Source organism: Xiphophorus hellerii, chromosome 8 (genome assembly GCF_003331165.1).
Source record: "Xiphophorus hellerii strain 12219 chromosome 8, Xiphophorus_hellerii-4.1, whole genome shotgun sequence".
NCBI lineage: Eukaryota > Metazoa > Chordata > Actinopteri > Cyprinodontiformes > Poeciliidae > Xiphophorus > Xiphophorus hellerii.
In genome coordinates, this window is record NC_045679.1 from 25221384 (window position 1) to 25239386 (window position 18003).

The 18003-nt window shown below is 40.9% G+C and overlaps 1 protein-coding gene across 3 annotated transcripts; it reads left to right on the top strand.

Moving 5' to 3' along the window:
* The first annotated feature begins 197 nt into the window (after nucleotides 1-197).
* Nucleotides 198-18000, top strand: lin54 (lin-54 DREAM MuvB core complex component). Of its 3 annotated transcripts, none has more exons than XM_032569503.1 (16): nucleotides 198-314; nucleotides 2465-3210; nucleotides 6400-6511; nucleotides 6594-6724; nucleotides 10448-10603; nucleotides 10733-10934; nucleotides 11318-11391; nucleotides 11484-11681; nucleotides 11760-11851; nucleotides 11993-12064; nucleotides 13117-13219; nucleotides 13322-13459; nucleotides 13564-13766; nucleotides 14252-17242; nucleotides 17619-17657; nucleotides 17861-18000. In XM_032569503.1, the coding sequence occupies exons 2-14, from the start codon at nucleotides 2494-2496 to the stop codon at nucleotides 14451-14453; spliced, it is 2400 nt and encodes a 799-aa protein (XP_032425394.1). In that variant the 5' UTR covers nucleotides 198-314; nucleotides 2465-2493; the 3' UTR covers nucleotides 14454-17242; nucleotides 17619-17657; nucleotides 17861-18000. The 3 variants fall into 3 exon arrangements, with proteins under 3 accessions (XP_032425394.1, XP_032425396.1, XP_032425395.1); XM_032569504.1 differs by lacking the exon at nucleotides 198-314 and adding an exon at nucleotides 1198-1542; XM_032569505.1 differs by lacking the exons at nucleotides 6400-6511; nucleotides 6594-6724.
* The last annotated feature ends 3 nt before the right edge of the window (nucleotides 18001-18003 follow it).

Below are 18003 nucleotides of genomic sequence, written 5' to 3' on the forward strand. Positions count from 1 at the left end.
CCTTGTTGGTGCTATTTTTATACTTTCATAGGTTTTAAAGTGTAAATTGTAATTCTTTATAAAGAAAACCCGCTGTTTAGAATTAATATATATCTAAAATGTGTTTCAGATTTGTGACGACGTTAATTACGTTTCTATTATAAGTAAATATTGCGCTGTACCTTTAAACAAAGTGTCACGGTGACGTCGAACGTGGAGGGCGTGGCCGCTCTGTGAAATGTCAGGGAGGAATGGCGCTCGGCGCGGTATTTTGAACAATCGCCTTTTCCTTTCCTCGGTTCACCTGGAAACGCTGCCCAGCGTCAAAATCTCGGGTAAGCACGGCTGCATATTGGCCCCCTCTACGCTTGACTGCAGCGTATCCCACCGGAAGCTGCAAAGTTAAGGATGTAAATAATGTTGAGGTATAATGTGCTAGCTAGCTCGGGTTAGCCAGCTCAGCAACTTCGCTAGTACAGTCAGTTTGTCCTGGGCTGGCTTCATAAAGCTGCTGATACTGATCATAAAGATAGCCAGGAAGGCGCAGAGTTTCCCTAGAAATTATTATGTACAGTATGACTAATGTTTAAACAATTTGGGGTCAAAATGAACACTTTTTTTCAATGTAGGATATGCGGCTAGTATTTTGTGAACCGTCTGGTTAGTTAACTTACTATAAAGTAAAGGCTTCAGCTGGACAATGACAGGTTATGGTCGGTCTAGTGACGCGATTTTTGTTCCTTTAAGCGACTGATCCTGTTAATACAAGATGTGTAAATTATTACTGGTGAGCACAAGTCGAATCTGACACACAGTGGAGCCTGTTGTATTGAAACGCATAGTTACAGCAGCTTGAACTGGAATTGTGCCGCAAAATGTTTGCTTCTAAATGGATTTCTCAGGTGACAGGAGCAATTAATGAAAGCTAGCTTTGTTTACACTGTCAGTGTGTAGGAAGAGTATACCGCATCGTTGAGTACACATTTACAAGTTTCTTATTAATTTCCGGTCTTGTTTCTACGTGTTTTTGTTTTGTTTTTTTTGTTGTTTTTTAACGAGTTGTCTCTGTAAAAGTCGCAGTCCTATGGGGGAAGAATATGAAATGGATAGTGTTAGCCGGAGAGCTAACCGAGTTGATGACGAGGTAAAAATGGCGGATCTTTCGAAATCCAACTCCGGCCCGAAATAGTAACGCAACGAGCTTGACGCTTTTTTCCCCCCCCGAGTCTTTTACCCCACGCGACATCACGTCTCGGGTTGTTTTTAATGCAGACGGACGCAGCCCGCGTTTGTTGGCCGTCCTTCCTTCCAGGCTCATGGGGGGAGACTCCGAGCAGGGAGCGTGTCTGTGTGGAGTGAATATAGGGAGGGCAGAGGGGGATTCATGTATGAGCGTTTCGCTGGATTAATGTGGAGCAGAGTGCGGCGAGACAAAGATACGCCGGAGATAAACGGCGCGGCCTAGCGGACCCACCGTCACCTGTCAGCGTCTGTCAAAATCAGCTCGAGTCCAAATGGACCTCCAGCTCATCACTGCGCTCATTTAATCTGCTGACATTACAGGTCAAGTTCTCAAAGCGGGCATTTTGGTGTCAACTCACTGCTAGCTTTGGCTTGGCTAGCTTTATGTTTGTTTAATGGTTAAAGGCGGTGTGCCTTTAACCATTGGAGGGTCGGCTAAAGGCTTTCCCGTTAATGCACATTTGCATTACATGCAGCCAGTTGGATTAAACGACGTGTTCGGAAGTTGATGGTTGAAAGGTGAACCATTCTCTTAATTTCATCTCCATTGTTTTTGTTTCAGTTACCATGGCAAAAGCAAGGGAGGCATTTTGGATTACAGCGTTAGGCAATTCAGCGTGCTTTACAGAAAAAAACACACACACTACAGTTAGCAGATAGATACATTAAAAGAGCTACCATGCAAACGAAGTGTGACATCTAAAGACAAAAGCTGTTTGAATGTAAAACTATTAGAAAATACATCTTTGATAGAATAGGGTTTATGAGAGGACCATAGAAATGAACTGCCGCCCTCATTTAGTCTTGGTCCTTAATAAGCACATCTCTGTTCATATTTAAAACCAGTTCCAGCATTAAATGTTCATTAGAATTTAAAGTTTATGAATCTTTGAAAATGTGTTCTTGTGTTATTGTGCCATTACCACATTACTTGAAAACGGTCTCAAAACAACAATATTATCGATTATCGCTGTAACTTATGGGACAATTTATCGTCCAGCAAAATTATTACCATGACAGTGCAGCAATAAAAAGCAAAAAATTGACATGCGGTTATTTCAAGATATTTCCATGAACTTCACTCAAGAACAGTTTTTGTCTTGTTTCTTTTTTGGGTATTTTATGGATTTGTTTCATTAGAGACTTGTATTCCATTCAGTTTTGCTCTCTTTTTGAAACTTCTAATTTTTGACACATCTAATAGAAATGTTGGTTTTATTATTATTATTATTTTTTTTTTTAGGTCTAACGGAGAGCTAAGACACAGCAAGCATGGATGTGGTGTCACCGGAGCTCAACAGTCTCCTTCCTGATGAAATCATGGATACGGAGGCCATAGAGGAGGTCCCTCACTCCCAGTCAGAGACCATGCATGACACGCCTGTCCCCATGGAAACAGACGCTCCCGTGACATCGGAAAGTTTAAACATCTGCTCCAACGCCGCTCCGGTGGAGCACGTCCAGGCCGTGACCACCGCTGCAGCTGCAGACTCCGCCCCCGGGAGTCAGTCTTCTGTCACGATTTCCACTTCGTCGACCTTGTTCACCATCAAGCCCGCCTTGGCTACTTCCACGGCTGCGACCAAAACTACAGACAGCCTCACCGGAACGACGGTTTCCACGAGCGGCACGCAGAAGCTCGCGACTCCGTTCGCCTTTTCTGCCGCCAACCACCAGATCATTCTGAGTAAGGTGGCCTCGGCTCAAGCCACGGAGGCGGCGAAAGCTGCGGCCGCCCCGGCCCAAGTCATCAAACAAGAAGGGCAGAAACTTTTGGTCACGACGATAGGGAAGTCGGGGCAGTCGATAGTGCTCCAGTTGCCCCAGACGGGCAGCAAACCCGGGATTTCGCAGACTTCAGGGGACGCGAAGTCTCAGACGCCGCAGTTCAAAGTGGTGACTATTGATGGGAGAGAGCTGAAACCAGTGGTGGGGAGCGCTGGCAACCAGGTGACCACATTACAGGCCCATCAGCTGAAGACCATGCAGGTAATAATGCTTGGTTTGTGTTCATAATGCAACAAATTAAAGGAACGCCAACTGAGGATTTAACATGGCTATCGATGTATCAATGACCTGAGTTAGGCAGTGTCACACTCTGTCTTCTGGTTGGAGAATAAAATCCTGTCCGTTTTTTACCCGAGTGGTGAATGCACTCTACACAAACTCCAACAGGTCGTGATGACTGAAACAACTGACTGAAGACGAGCCAAAGTTTGCTCTACTATCAGTAACTGCGTTTCTATTACAAATGTGCACAAAACTTTGGTGATGTTCTGTCAGTTGTGAAAAAGCACAACGTTGCAATTGCTGCGTTTCCATTAAATAAGAAATGCAATGAAAGTCACAAGTGAATTAACGTTTCTTCATGCTATAAGTCATTGAATATATGCTACAACGTCATCCTCCTACTACTTGCTGTCGTCTTCTGTTTTCTTTTAGTAACATCCGGTTGTTGTTCATAAGATTTGTGAGATGCGAAAAGGGTTTCAATTGTACTTTTATCAAGTACGCTAATCTTGATAAATAAAATAAAAAAAACGTCCTCCTAGCACAATTTTTTTTTCTCCAAAATTGCCATGTTTCCATTAAGCAAATTTATTTTCAGAACTCCAATTTGCGCAATTTTATGATCAATCGAAACGCAACTACTGAGGTGTATATAAAGGAGCCGAACGAAGATGCAAGACAATATTTACTAGAGATGCATCGATTGCGGATTTTAATGGCCAATCATCAATCTTTAAAACCCCTTAACTGGGGGTGCTGTGGTGGCGCAGCGGTCAAGGACAACCCTTAGTCCTTGATACGGCCGTCACAGGTTTGATTCCCGGCCTGGTGACCTTTGCTGCATGCCTTCCCTCTCTCTCTTTACCTACTTTCCTGTCTTGGCACTTTCAAATAAAGGCCACCGAAAAAAAAACCCTTAAAAAAACTTAACTGTCACCCTTCGATGGATCCATGACAACATCAGTGTCCTCATGTTGTAGATAAGATCGATTGCACATATAAGCATCGTCCGATCACCCAAAATAAGGAAATCAGGGTGGACTTATCTGCACACCCCAATTAGTAATCCATGCATACTGAAACCACATCACTTCTCCATTACAGTTTATATTGGTCCTAAAAACAAAATCCAACCCGACCTGGTCTGATTAACTTCTGCACCCTACATATTTTCTTTATTTCCTCAACAGGTTAAGCTATCTACTACTATAATTAGATTAACACAACTTCATACAGCATTCTGTGTGCCGTATGTATTTTAGGCCGACTAAACGCACCATAGACGCCTGACCATCAAGCAAATAATTCTGGTTCGGACCATCCATCTAAACTCTACTCTTTATTAAACAGTTTCTCTGCTCATATGCTTAACATGTTCTGTTTTGTAAATAATCTTTCACACCCAACAAGGGTTAATGGACTGCAGACCTGACGGGTATAGTAACTGTAGACGTTTGTGTAAACAAACACCTAATGGAGCCCAGCATACAGGGTTATGAATCATAAGAGGTTACAGAAAGTCTGTAGATTCCTGTTAAGATGCCAGATGTTTGTGAGTTGCAACCTTCTCCCATGTAGTGTGGCATTTTGTCCTGTGGGACTCGGCTGAGAAGCAAACAACTCTCAGAGGAGGGGAAGAAAAAGCAAAAACTGCAACAGCCTGTTAGCATGAGTGTGCGCACCCTTATGCTAATACTTGTTGGAGCGCCTTTTAAATCAGCCACCTTTGGTTGGAACCTATCGGCATCACACATCTCGTCTTTGTAATATTTTCCAACTTTACCCGGCAACAGCTCTCCACAACTCTGATTGTGAGGACAGTTCTTATCCATAGCCTCTTTATTATTATTATTATTATGATTTAGTTTTTCTTATTATTTTTAAGTGACCTTACAGATTTTCATTATGCTATTGTCAATATAATATTTAAAAATGGCCTCAAAACAACAATAAAAAGCCAATAATTATTGGGACAATTTATCTTCTAGCAAAATTTGTTATTGGGACGGACCTATTCAGCGCCACATTGCATCATTCTTATGCTTTTCAGTTGAATGACATTGAATATATTTTTGCAACCTTGGTGTAAAATCTTTTGATATGAATGCATTAGGATTTTGTATTTTATTTTCTATTTATTAACAAACATCTGGTGTCTCCAAACTTTCTGTCATGTGGGCCAAAGTCAAAAGTGTCAGTATATAAACACTAAAATTACCAAAAATGTTGATTGAAAAAAAAAAGTTACCTACTCAACAATAAACTATTATTTTATTAATTCTACTTTTTATATATATACAGTACAGACCAAAAGTTTGGACACACCTTTTAATTCAATGAGTTTCCTTTATTTTCATGACTATTGACATTGTAGATTCACACTGAAGGCATCAAAACTATGAATAACACACGTGGAAATATGCACTAAACAAAAAAGTGTAAAACAACTGAAAATACCCCTTATATTCTAGTTTCTTCAAAGTAGCAACCTTTTGCTGTGATTACTGCTTTGCACACACTCTGCATTTTCTTGATGAGCTTCAAGAGGTAGTCACCTGAAATGGTTTTCACTTCATAGGTCAACCTGCCCTGTCAGGTTAATAAGTGGGATTTCTTGCCTTATAAATAGTCATGAAAATAAAGAAAACCCACTGAATTAGAAAGGTGTGTCCAAACTTTTGGTCTGTACTGTATATATATCACAACAGGATTGTAGATCCAAAACTTCAAATGTTTTTATTTCTTGTTTTTCTTGTCAAATCAAAAACATCCAGTTTGCTTATCACTCTGGGCTCAAATGGAGAAAACTAGAACAATATTTTGTCTATTCTCTGCAAATGAAGAGAGAATTTTGGTCAGTTTTTATTTGAAAAACACTTGCTGGACTTGGCTGAGTTTTAATACAGCAATTGGGCGTATTTTAAGGTGTATTTTAGACTCTGCCAATGAGGACATGCGGTCCTAGTTGCCACGACGATGGAAAGAAACCAGAAAGCTTGGAAAGAATGATGACTTTCTGTTCAACATTTTTGTGTGTAGATTTGAATTTAAAAGTTGTAGTTTTGTCCTTTTTTCTTTATCGGGGGTCCTCAAAAAAAAAAAAAAAAAAATCAGCTGCAAGTAACGCTGATTTATTTATTTTTTTTAAAAACTGGTCTCGTCCTTTAGATCCCCAAGAAAACGCCAGCATCCTCAACTGCTCCAATCAAGTTCATTATCACAAAGACGGTCAACAGCAAAGGCCTGAGTCCTCAGACGTCGGTGACTCCTGTTATCGCAGGTAAGCGTCTCGTCTGACGCGACAGCTACCTGCTGCATTCGACGCGTGTCTGCCTCGTTAATGCTCCGAGGTGCGTTTCCAGGGCGCGTGGTGACACAAACGTCTCCGGTGATGTCGCCGAAAACCATCACGCTGTCCGAGCCCCACAACACTACGATCCAGAGCGTTCCTGGCAAAAAGATCGCCATCTCGCCTCTGAAGACTCCCAGCAAGGTGAGCTGCTGGGGGATCTGCTGGGTTCAGTGTGTTCAGGCTTAAGATGGCGCTAAACACTGAGCTCTGAAGACCGGTCAGGCCCGCAGCTAACGATTATTTTAGTTGCTGGTTATTGTATTGATCATTATTCTGATGATTAATTGGTTAATCAGATGCAAAAATTGGCACCTTCTGCAGATTTTTCATCCAACCACGTCTGCTCGTTTCATTCGGTATTGGAAATGCATAACAAATTGCAAATAAGATGATTTAATTCCTTTTAGCTCCTTGTTTTAGTAATTGTTTGATAAATCTGATAAATCGGATTGAAAAAAATTGGGATTTTTCATCGAGGCCTTTTTTGTGCAATATTAGAAATACAGTGAACCCTCGTTTTTCACGGGGGTTGCCTTCCGAAAAGAACCCGCGGTAGGTGAAATCCGTGAAGTAGTAACCGTTATTTTTTTACAATTATTATACAGCATAATTAAATACTCCACATTGAAACCAAAGAACAAAACCTGTTTTCAGGCCTAAGCATTTTCTTTAACAAATAGAACACTTTCTTACAAATAACTAGAGTAAAATAATCATTTTAATCATCAATACGAAGTACAGTAGGACAAATTGTGACTGGTGTATTTCACTGTTCCTCTGACTGTGACGCTGCGGCCTGACTCCGCTCACTAGTGGCTTCTTCTTCCAAAGCCTGCGGTGCAGGTGTGTTTTTTTCGAGAGAAGAACACAGTTATCGGTAGTTGTTGTCGCTCTTTTTTTTTCTTCTGGGCAAAAATATTTGCCAAAATTTGCCAAGCTGTATATTGAAATACCGTAACGTTATTGGCACACAGGCAGAGAAGAAGCGCGGAGATTGTTTAGCCAATCAGGACGCAGAACACAATGCACTGTGGAAAAAAAACTGCACAAAAAAATCCGCGAGGCCGTGAAAGGTGAACCGCGTTATAACGAGGGTTCACTGTACATTAAAAGATGTAAATAATTCAAATTCTTTTTAAAATAACAAAATTAACAATTTATTGCCTAAAGCGCAAAAGCACAGCATTCCTTTAGTGAATGCTTGATCGTTTGTAGCAAAGGACACATCTGCAACAAAAAATAAATACATTTAGCATAAACTTGTAAAAGAAAAAAAGAAAAAGTCTGCCCTTTCTGCTTAATTTAATATCCATACAGCTTAGGGCTAATTTGCTGATTATTAATTATTGTTTTTATTTATAACTGGATGCAAAAGATGCTTAATAGGAGAGGGGTTTTTTTTTTTGTGTGTTTTTTTTTACATGACAGAGTTTCCCCCAGAAGACTTGCTAAGCCCGGTGGTTGGGGCGTAGGCAGTCAAAAAAACGTAAATAAATAAGCAATGCCACGCTGGGTGGGGGCACAAGTAAAGCCTGGTGGCCCGCCAGGCTTATAATACACTGGAGGAAACCCTGCACGATTATTGAGTTAATCATAAACTAATTTAGTAATCGGTTAATTGTTAACTCGAGTATAGACACTCAAAAAAGACCAATTGCTAAACCAGCAGCACACTCAGCAGTAATTAAACTAACATTGTGCAAACATTGTATGCATTTTGCTTTGCAGATTTTAAAAATAATATTCTTTCCGTGTAAAAACGCTCCACTCAAAACTCAAGTGGATATAAAGACAAAATCTTTTGGTAAGCACATTTTGCTATCCAATTGTTAATCAAAACACTAATCATCAGATCAGCTCTTCACAGTGTTGATAAGTTAAGCAGAAAGTTAAGTGTTTTTTTGTTTTGTTTTTTTAGCTAAAATGATCAAGCGTACGCTAAAGGAATGCTATTATTGGATTTCATGCAGTACAATATTCATTTTTCTATTTTAAAAAGGAATTGAAATATTTACATCCTTCAAGGCAGTGGTCCCCAACCTTTTTATTACCGCGGACCGGTCAAGAATTGGCAATTTTGCTGCGGCCCGGGGAGCGTCAGATAATGCTTCTGCATGTTCGCGTTCCAGCTAAAGCCTTTTTTTGCCCCGATTTTCTCTTTACGACAATCTTACAACATCCTGCAGTGTGTGGTGTGTTACGTGGTGGTGTGTTGAATATGCCCGTTCTAAAATCGGGCATATTCAACATGGTCTTGGCCCGATTATCGCAGCCTGTGGGGTTTTTACTGACTGGGAGCGAGAACGCAGCCTGTTGAATGTGACAGGTAGCCAATCAGAAAGCGCGGTGACGTAAGAACGGAGGGGAATCCCAAACAGTTGACATGGCAACTCAGAGTCCAGTCGACATTGTAGGTGATATGTGGAAATGTTTATTATTATATGTAAAGGTCATTTTTATACATGTTTATTGTATGTTTTTAATGTTTATTCAGTTAAAATTGTTAACTACAAACAAACATAACTCACCTCCAAACCATAGTGCAGCAAATAGAGCGGTTGCTCCCGCCATCTTTTATCAAACGCCTTTTCTATTTGTTACGTCTTTTATCGCTTAAAATGAGTCACAAACTATCACTGCTGCTTCTACATCGTCATCCGTGTTTGATTATTCTAAATTCACGTATGGTATGTTGGTTTTACTGGATTTTCTTCTGGAATCGGGATGTTCGTGAGTGGAATCGGTTCTTGTGTGGTGTGTTGCTCCTGCCGTGTGGCTGGACACACGAACCGACCGAACCTGTTGGACTTTTATCGGCTCTGTGGTCACAGAGGTTTGGAAAATCGGCCGACAATCCTTAAATCGTGCCGTGTGAACCAGACCTAAAACTCACAAGCTCTACTCCTCTCATCTCGCCGCCCTTACGCTCTCTGACTTTGGTCGCTATGGTAACGTTTACATATCCCTTCAAAATAAGATACAGATGCGCCACAAAAACAAATATTTTACTTTCGTGAAAATTTTTACTCACAATAACAACTAAAGGGAGCCCTGAGCTTGTTTCTCTGTAACCAGACGGTCCATCTGGGAGTGATGAGAGACAATGACACCAGAAGTGATGCACAGGGTGCTCATGGTCTCTACGTGGCGAATCAGTTTGAAGCTTCATTGCCTCATTAACGAGCCGGTCACCATATCATGCAGAGCTTGGAATGTGGGAATCACCTGCCGGGTTAAATTCATTCTCCTGTCTCTACTCTGGGCTTTTCAATTCGCAAAGAAACTTTCCAAAGAATCTGATCTGTTTCTGACTCATTTTGCTGCTTGTGGCTCAATGTTGGTGTGCAAGACGTAACCGAGAGAATCCGGTTAAAGGATTTTCAAAATAAAAGATCCTCCAGACTTAAATAATACATAAAACGGAAATATTCAATTATCTCTTGCGCGGCCCGGTACTAATTGGTCCACGGACTGGTACCGGTCCGCGGCCCGGAGGTTGGGGACCACTGCTTTAAGGTATTTCTATTGATGTTTAAAAAATAGCTTAAATAAAATAATCGACAGAATGTGCCAATTTCTTTCTATTTGATGAATCGTCAGAATAATGGGTTAATCAATAACTAGTATCTTTAGTTGCATCACTATGCTGACGCTATCTAAAGCAAATGGGTTAAGACTAACTAATGGTGTTTTAACTTTTTCCTAATTAAAATATTTTTTACCTTTTTTTTTGTTTGTTTTAGTATTTATAGATTTTTTTATTTTTTATGTGTACCTAAAGAGAAATCGCTTTCGATTCAGATAAAACCTAGCTTAGACACTGATGTGTAAATATTTAATCCGCATGTTATTTGTGTCGCCCAGGTAACCGTGGTGTCAGTGGCTTCCCCGCCGTCCAACACCAGCCAGAAGTCAGTAGCTCTGCCCGTCAATGTAGCACTTGGCCAGCAAATTCTTGCAGTCCAGCAGTCGGCGCCTGCATCTCCAGTCAAGGTGGCCACCAGCCAGACGACGGCGCAGGTGAGGCCACCTGCTGCACGTCTGCAGAATCCTCTGCTCTCCCTTTATTCCAGTTATCGGTTTTCTGCTCAGTGACCCCCCCGCATTTATTCGCCCGAAACCTCGTCTTTTTTTTCTGAACCGTCTCAGAACATTAAGCCTGTCCAGTCCGTCGCCGTGGGAGGAGTGGGCGGCTCCCAGTTCAAGACCATCATCCCTCTGGCCACCCAGCCGAACGTGCAGCAGATTCAGGTGCCGGGCAGCAGGTTTCACTACGTCCGCCTCGTCTCGGCGACCACGGCCAGCGCGGCGGGCCAGCCCAGCGCTCCCAACACCAGCTCAGTGCCCACGGGTAAACTCTAAACTCCTTCCGCTCCCTCTGCTAATTCAGAGCTAGCTTTCTTGTGTTGGCAGGAAGTAGGGATGAAACGATTAATCGCGATGAATCGATTATTGAAATGAGCGTTAACAAATTCAGTAATCGATTAATCGTTAACTGGAGAATACAGTTAACGACTGCATTTAAGAATTTAAAATTTAAATGTTTATTTGTATTTAAAGTATTGCCAATATTTTATAATAGGCTTAAATGGTTAAATGAAAAATCTGCAGAATGTGCCAATTTTTGTCTTATCTGATTAATCGGCACTTAATCGATTACTAAATTAATCATTAGTTGCAGCCCTACTCTGAAAGCGTGCCTGGACCTTACCGTGTGTGTTTTATGTTTTCCAGGTAAACCTTTAGTGGTGAACACCGGAGCGGTCAGGATGTCGGTCCCAGTCGTCCAAGCACAGACAATGAAACAAGTAAAGCAGACAGTGTATGCTCGCTGGTTTCTGGGGGAGTTTGTGTGTGTGAAATGTTCCTAAGCTGTCCTCTTGCATTCTGCTGCCTGTAGGTGGTGCCTAAGCCCTTGACAGCTGCACCACAAGTGGTCACCACCACTCAGACGCAGCAGCGACTCATCATGCCCGCCACCCCTCTGCCCCAGATCCAGCCCAACTTCACCAACCTGCCCCCAGGGACCGTCCTCACATCTGCCCCCGGTGGCAGCAATGTGGGTTACGCCGTCGTTCCAGCACAATACGTCACACAGGTTCGTACTACTTTTCTTTATTCCTTTTCTCGAAGCATTTATAGAACATTTCTGATGTGGTAACGTCTTTTATTGCAGCTCCAGCAGTCGCAGTTTGTGACGCTCGCCAGCAGCTCTAGTTTTCCTTCGTCCAGCAGCGTCCAAACTCAGGCCAAGCTCCCTTATAATGGGTAAGACGGGAAAGCTTTTGTTTTATTTGGCTTTTATACTTATTGTTTACAGATTGTATTTACTCTATCTCTCCTGATGTTAGAAGCTACACTTGTTCTCTTTGTTTTGTCCGTGTTTTAATATGATTCGTTGCTTTAAAGCGTGTCGGCAGCAGAGACGACCTCGAGACCCAGAAAACCATGCAACTGCACCAAGTCACAGTGCCTCAAGCTGTAAGTCTGACTGGTTTGGCTTCGTTAAAGTGGTAGTGGGACATGTGTTCACTGTCGGGGTTCGTCCAACATCTTGGAAAGTATCGAATTAGTTATCATCACTTTCAAGATCTGGAGAAGAGTGAAAAAAGGAACGATGAGTGAGGAAAAAATTAGAAAAGAAATTACACAATAATGGTTGCTTTTTAATGTATTTTTTTATATTGAATGATAATTAAATAAGATTTTTATGTTTAAATTGCCTCATCACAAGATTAACAATTTTTTTCATTATTATTGTGGTTTTTGACAATCGATTGATTGCATAACAAAGTAATATGAACTCAAATTTCCATTCTGATGATTAAGATTTTTTTGTAATTTTGTTTAGAGACATCATAATTAATTTTATGTGTGGTTGCAGGTGTGTGTGGTTTTTATGTTAGTTTAATTTATAGTTTTTGGTTGTTCTTTATTTTAGGATATGTAAAATGTCTTCCAGTGTTAAGTGTTGTTTACTAAATTAATGTTTACTGGTCAAGAGAGCGAACATGCATTATCAATGCGTTCCATATTATATTACATAATTTTTTTAGGAGTTCCTCCAAAAGTTATGTAATATAATTACATAATTATTATTCACTCAATAATTGTGAGTTTATTGCTATTTTTTTATTTCTTTAGCAAATATGGTCCAAAACATTCTATTTAAATGATGCTAACTCCCACCTGCAGGTGGCAGAATTTCTTTACTTCTGCTGCCTCAGACTTGATGTCAAGTTCCACTCCGTGATCGACATGGCGAGTAACAAAAAGTCGTATTTACTGTCAAACGCAAACCCAGCAAAATTATTTTTTGCACAACTTGCAGTAAGGCATTTTTTTTTTTTTTTGAACGGGTCCAACAAGAAAAAAAAACATCCAAAATTTCATACGAGAATTTCTAAAGTAGCACCACAAAATCAGTGCGTGACTGCAAACAAACCCACACAATCAATTGCAAAAGCTTCTTAGAAACGTTTAGAGGAGATGCGAAGCATCAAATTGAAGTTTTCTCATGTTTCCTCCCTCAGGTACTGCGACTGCTTTGCAAACGGAGAGTTTTGTAATAACTGTAACTGCAACAACTGCTTCAACAATCTGGAGCACGAAACGGAACGACTCAAAGCCATCAAGGTAGTTTCCAGGTTCGGTGTCTGCAGGGACACTGTCACTTAAACCGTTTGATGGATACTAAGAGGAAGTTTGGTTTTTTTTTTTGTTTTTTTTTTTTTACAGACCTGCTTGGACAGAAACCCAGAGGCCTTCAAACCTAAAATTGGCAAAGGCAAAGAGGGCGAGTCGGACCGCCGGCACAGCAAAGGCTGCAACTGCAAGCGGTCGGGCTGCCTGAAGAACTACTGCGAGTGCTATGAGGTTCGCGTACCTCCGTCTCAGCAGTCGGGCAGGAGTCTCATTCAAAAAAAAAAAAAATCCTTTTTATTTTTTCCTTTTTAATTAAGTTTTTCTTTATCTTGAAGGCAAAGATCATGTGCTCGTCCATTTGCAAATGCATCGGTTGCAAAAACTTTGAGGAGAGCCCGGAGAGGAAGACGCTCATGCATCTGGCGGACGCGGCAGAAGTGAGGGTCCAGCAGCAGACGGCGGCCAAGACCAAACTGTCCTCACAGATCTCAGACCTGCTGATGAGGACGACTCCCATTATATCGAGTGGAGGCGGGAGGTACTCAAACACTTTCATCCTTTTCTAACATTTACTTGAATAGAAATGCATCTATTTTTTTTTTTGCCATTTCATATCCAAAATCAATTTTAAGAACTATAATATACAAAAATGTACAATTTAAAAATGCTTATTTTAAGCTTTCCTGCTGCAAGCAGTCGTTACTTAATTGAAAATTTAACAGAGATTATAAGAACTATCAGAAATGGCGTTCCCCAGGGGCGTGTTCTCGCCACCCTTCTTCTCTAGTGTCCTCCAGGAGTGCTGTACGTTCTGTCTAACCAGAATCCGTATAGTCACCTTTGTAAAATAATGGAAGGTGATTTAATTTAAATCTTTATACCGTATCGCCTAGCCTACAGCTGCCACAGTAAAATAGCATAATCCATCTTAGCTCTGCAAACATTTGAACTTGAGGAAGAAAAATCAACACGAATAAACATCCCGTTTTGCTTAAACCTCTGTTTCTTCCTTTCCTGCCGCAGGCTGCCGTACACGTTCGTGACGAAAGAAGTGCTGGAAGCGACGTGCGAGTGTTTACTAGAGCAGGCCAAACGGGCCGAACAGACTCGTCAGCCTCAGGCGGAGGCGGAGAGGGTGATCCTGGAGGAGTTCGGACACTGCCTCATGAGCATAATCAGCTCTGCTGGGAAAGCTAAAACAGACTGCGCCTCCATCAACTGCTAGGCCGAACTCTTCTGGCTCTCTGTCCGCAAACTCTTGAACAAGGAAGAGCCGGACTCTCTGGCTGCTCTCCGGAAACGCTGAAAGCGGAGAGGTCCTCCAGACTGCCGGAGTTCAGCTGCATTAATAGGCTTGAGCTGGAAAACAAAAGGACAGAGTACACTGCCTCCGAAACATGAACTTCAGCCCAATTTATTGCCCTCTAAGGGCTCTCCGGATCTCTCCTCTCCTTTGTTTTTATTTTTTACACTCTATTCTTTTGCCATCTTGACGTTTTCCAAGAACCCCTGTATTTTAATGTCAACAGTTTATCTGTGTTTATCAGTAGACGAACTATCTTTTTGATATTTATTTTAACAAATCTTTGTAATCAAGTGTGAGTGTTAATATGCAAGGTTTAGAGCTCTGCAGTCTGTCGATTAACCGAGGCTAGGCTAAGCTATTCCAGCAGCAGAAAGTGGAGATTTTCTACAGGTGTACAGAGAGAGGGAGACAGAGCCCTCCTCGTAGCAGCTGAACACACTCAGACTGATAGAGTTCCACATTTTCCCCAGGTGCTCTTATATGCTTTATTAAACGCATACTGTACATGAACTCACAGCTGACTTGAGAAAACTTTAGGTCCATATGACTGACGTTCCTGCGCGTCATAATGACAAATTACCGGGATTTACACCAGCTGTTTTCCTCCTACTTAAAATTTTGTTTTAACCCTCCCGCGGTTGTAAAAGAGTAAATCAACACCCTGCGCGCGATCCGGCAGGGTGGCACCAGTACCGCGCGCGTGCCTGGTTTCGGGAACTGACGGTCTCCTTACATCAACTCGGAGACACGGGTATGGCGTCAACTCTAAACGACACCGCTGGCTTTGCTCGCGCGCCAACGCTGGCTTTAAAAAGCGCGACGACCGCGGGAGGGTTAAAAGTAACAGGTTCTCACTGCTCAGAAACCCAGAATTTAAACAGAACTTTGCAAAATTATACCCCAAATAAAAATAAACTCAGTCGGTTAAAGTCATACTGGACGTGCACATCCAAGATAACTTTTGTTCTGTTTTTGGAATAGCTTCCCAGGTTTACTGGCTGCATTTGTTAAAGAAAAAAATAAATATACTCATGCTACCTTCTCTTGCCCTCCCCACAAACAATCTATTTCAGGGACACACCGATATGAAAATTTTGGCCAATACCAATATCGATATTAACCTTGCTGTTATGGTTGATTAACCAATATTTTCCGTTGACATGGCTTCTCTACTTCAGCCCTGCAGCCCTCAATCCTGCCCTGTATCATGATTTTTATTTCAAGTAAAAAGTAGTGAGATACAAAAATTACACAGGAGTAGGTAGAAGTAAAATAAAAACTAATTCCCGTTACTCTTCTTTTACAGTATGTCATGATAATTTCTAAGTATTATTTACATATTTGATACAGTTCAGATTATATCAATTTAACACTTCATAACTTGGTCTGACAGAAAAAAGTTACTGATTTCTTCAATTTGTATCATCAGTACAACCCCTCCTCCATTAGTAGTTCTCAATTTTTTTGTATTGCTTTGCAAAATTTCTTGTTTGGGCTTTGCTTCAACTCCTCTCTCATACCATTCCATATACACTCCACAAATTGATACACATAATCCTCCTTGTAGTACGAACAGTGTTGTGTTTTTGTTAATTAAGTTGACCTCTTAAATTGTACCTCCTCTTCTCCGTCACTAAACATTTGTTGAATGTTTCCAGGAAGTAAACCGATTCTTGTTTTAAACGTAAGAACTGTTTTATATTTAACCACATCCCATCATTTTTGTGTTTGCTTTCAAAAACAGCTTAAATGCAGATTGTGAGCTATTCTGATTGAAGTGTTGCCCCAAACTTCCACACTATAACTCAGGTACGATAATATTAGAGATGAAAACAAGAGGAGCCTTGTGATTAAGTATGTAACGTGTTTTGCCCAAAATTGAAATTGTCTTTGCTAGTTTTGATACAACTTACTTCATTTTGGATTTCCAGCAGATTTTATGGGCCAGTATCACATGGAGACACACTTCATTTCAAATACTCTTCCCACTTCAATATTATCAATTTATTATTTTTACTGTTGTATGTAAAGAAATATTGTGATTTTAAAATTACACATCCAGAGGTCTCATGTCGCCCTGGGTAGTTGCCCACGTCGCCCATATCGGAAACCGCCAATGGGTATAGTGTTGAATTTTGTCTGAGTTTGATTTATTTGAAACACTTCAGTTCATTACAACCATTTTTATTCTATTTTACAAACAAGTCCCCTAAATCAGAGGTTCATATGTGGTCACCATTGTATTTAGTTAACAGGGTTCAACACACTCTTCACCACCAGACTGGTACGTGTGTCAAAGTGAAAAGCAAGAAGCTAAAGTTTCCTGAAGATTTAATTTTCTAATGTCACCACTTGATGGCAGTGTTCTTCCAATAGTGGTGCCTGCTGAACAACAGTACGACCAACTACGTCACCGTGCAGCTCAAAATGAGCCTTTTTACGATAAATGATCATAACTCATGAAAATACGTTGCTACAATGAAAAAGAAACGGAACATGGGTATAACGCGTCTCTGCACATCCCAACCGCTAGGTGGCCGTAGCGGCAAAAAGTGAGTAATTTAGAGTTGCAGTGGGTGGCGACACCTTTGGTTCGCTGCTAACCACCATTAACCCACAGCAGAAGAAGAGGAAGGCGGAAAACGATGTTCACGCCAACGTGCAGCTGCAGCGTTTGGAGGAGCTCAAAGGTTTTTCTTTCTATCTGGGTACTAAAACTTTTAGTTGTAATTTTTTTCGCTTATTTACATTTTAAGCAAGTTTGTGAACGAGACTCGGAAGTATTCCTCGGTTTCCACGCTATTTCAAGAGGCGAGTTGGCTAAAATAGATTCTGCAGTATAAAAATGTATTTTTTTTTACTCCATAATTGATTTGTGAATTCAAATGAGCATTAATTTGTCCCATTGTGTTGTTTGACTTTTCACGCGACGCGCTCTCGTGGCGATGGAGAAGCCACGCGCGATAACTCAGTTTGCTTTAGTTTATTCAGAGTTCAGTAGAAATTAAAGTGTAGCTGTAGTAACAAAATTGAATTGATTAAAACATTGCTTGTTAAAACGTCTTACCTAATTTTGTTTTCCAGAATCTGTTAATCGAGAGGAGCTGATTTTTGTTCTTAGAGGTACGTATTGAAATCCGGTTATGTTTCTGCCGTGTGCATTGCTGTCCCAATGATTATATCAATCACTACCCATCTGACCCATACATATGTATGTATGGGAGAGATTATGGATAACGACCAAAATGAGGGTGTTTTAATTAAGGTCATGTTGAGTTTTTGCCTTTTCTACACGAGTTAACATTTCCTCATTGTTGCTCTTTCAGAGTTGGCCTGGTTTGCAGAATACAGAGTTGGAGATGAGTCACTTCTCATCTGGATGGTATTGACACAACTACCCCTTACAAAGATTGACCAGTTGTCTTGTGTTTTTCTTCTTAATTTAGCAAATAAAGTTTGAAGTAGACAT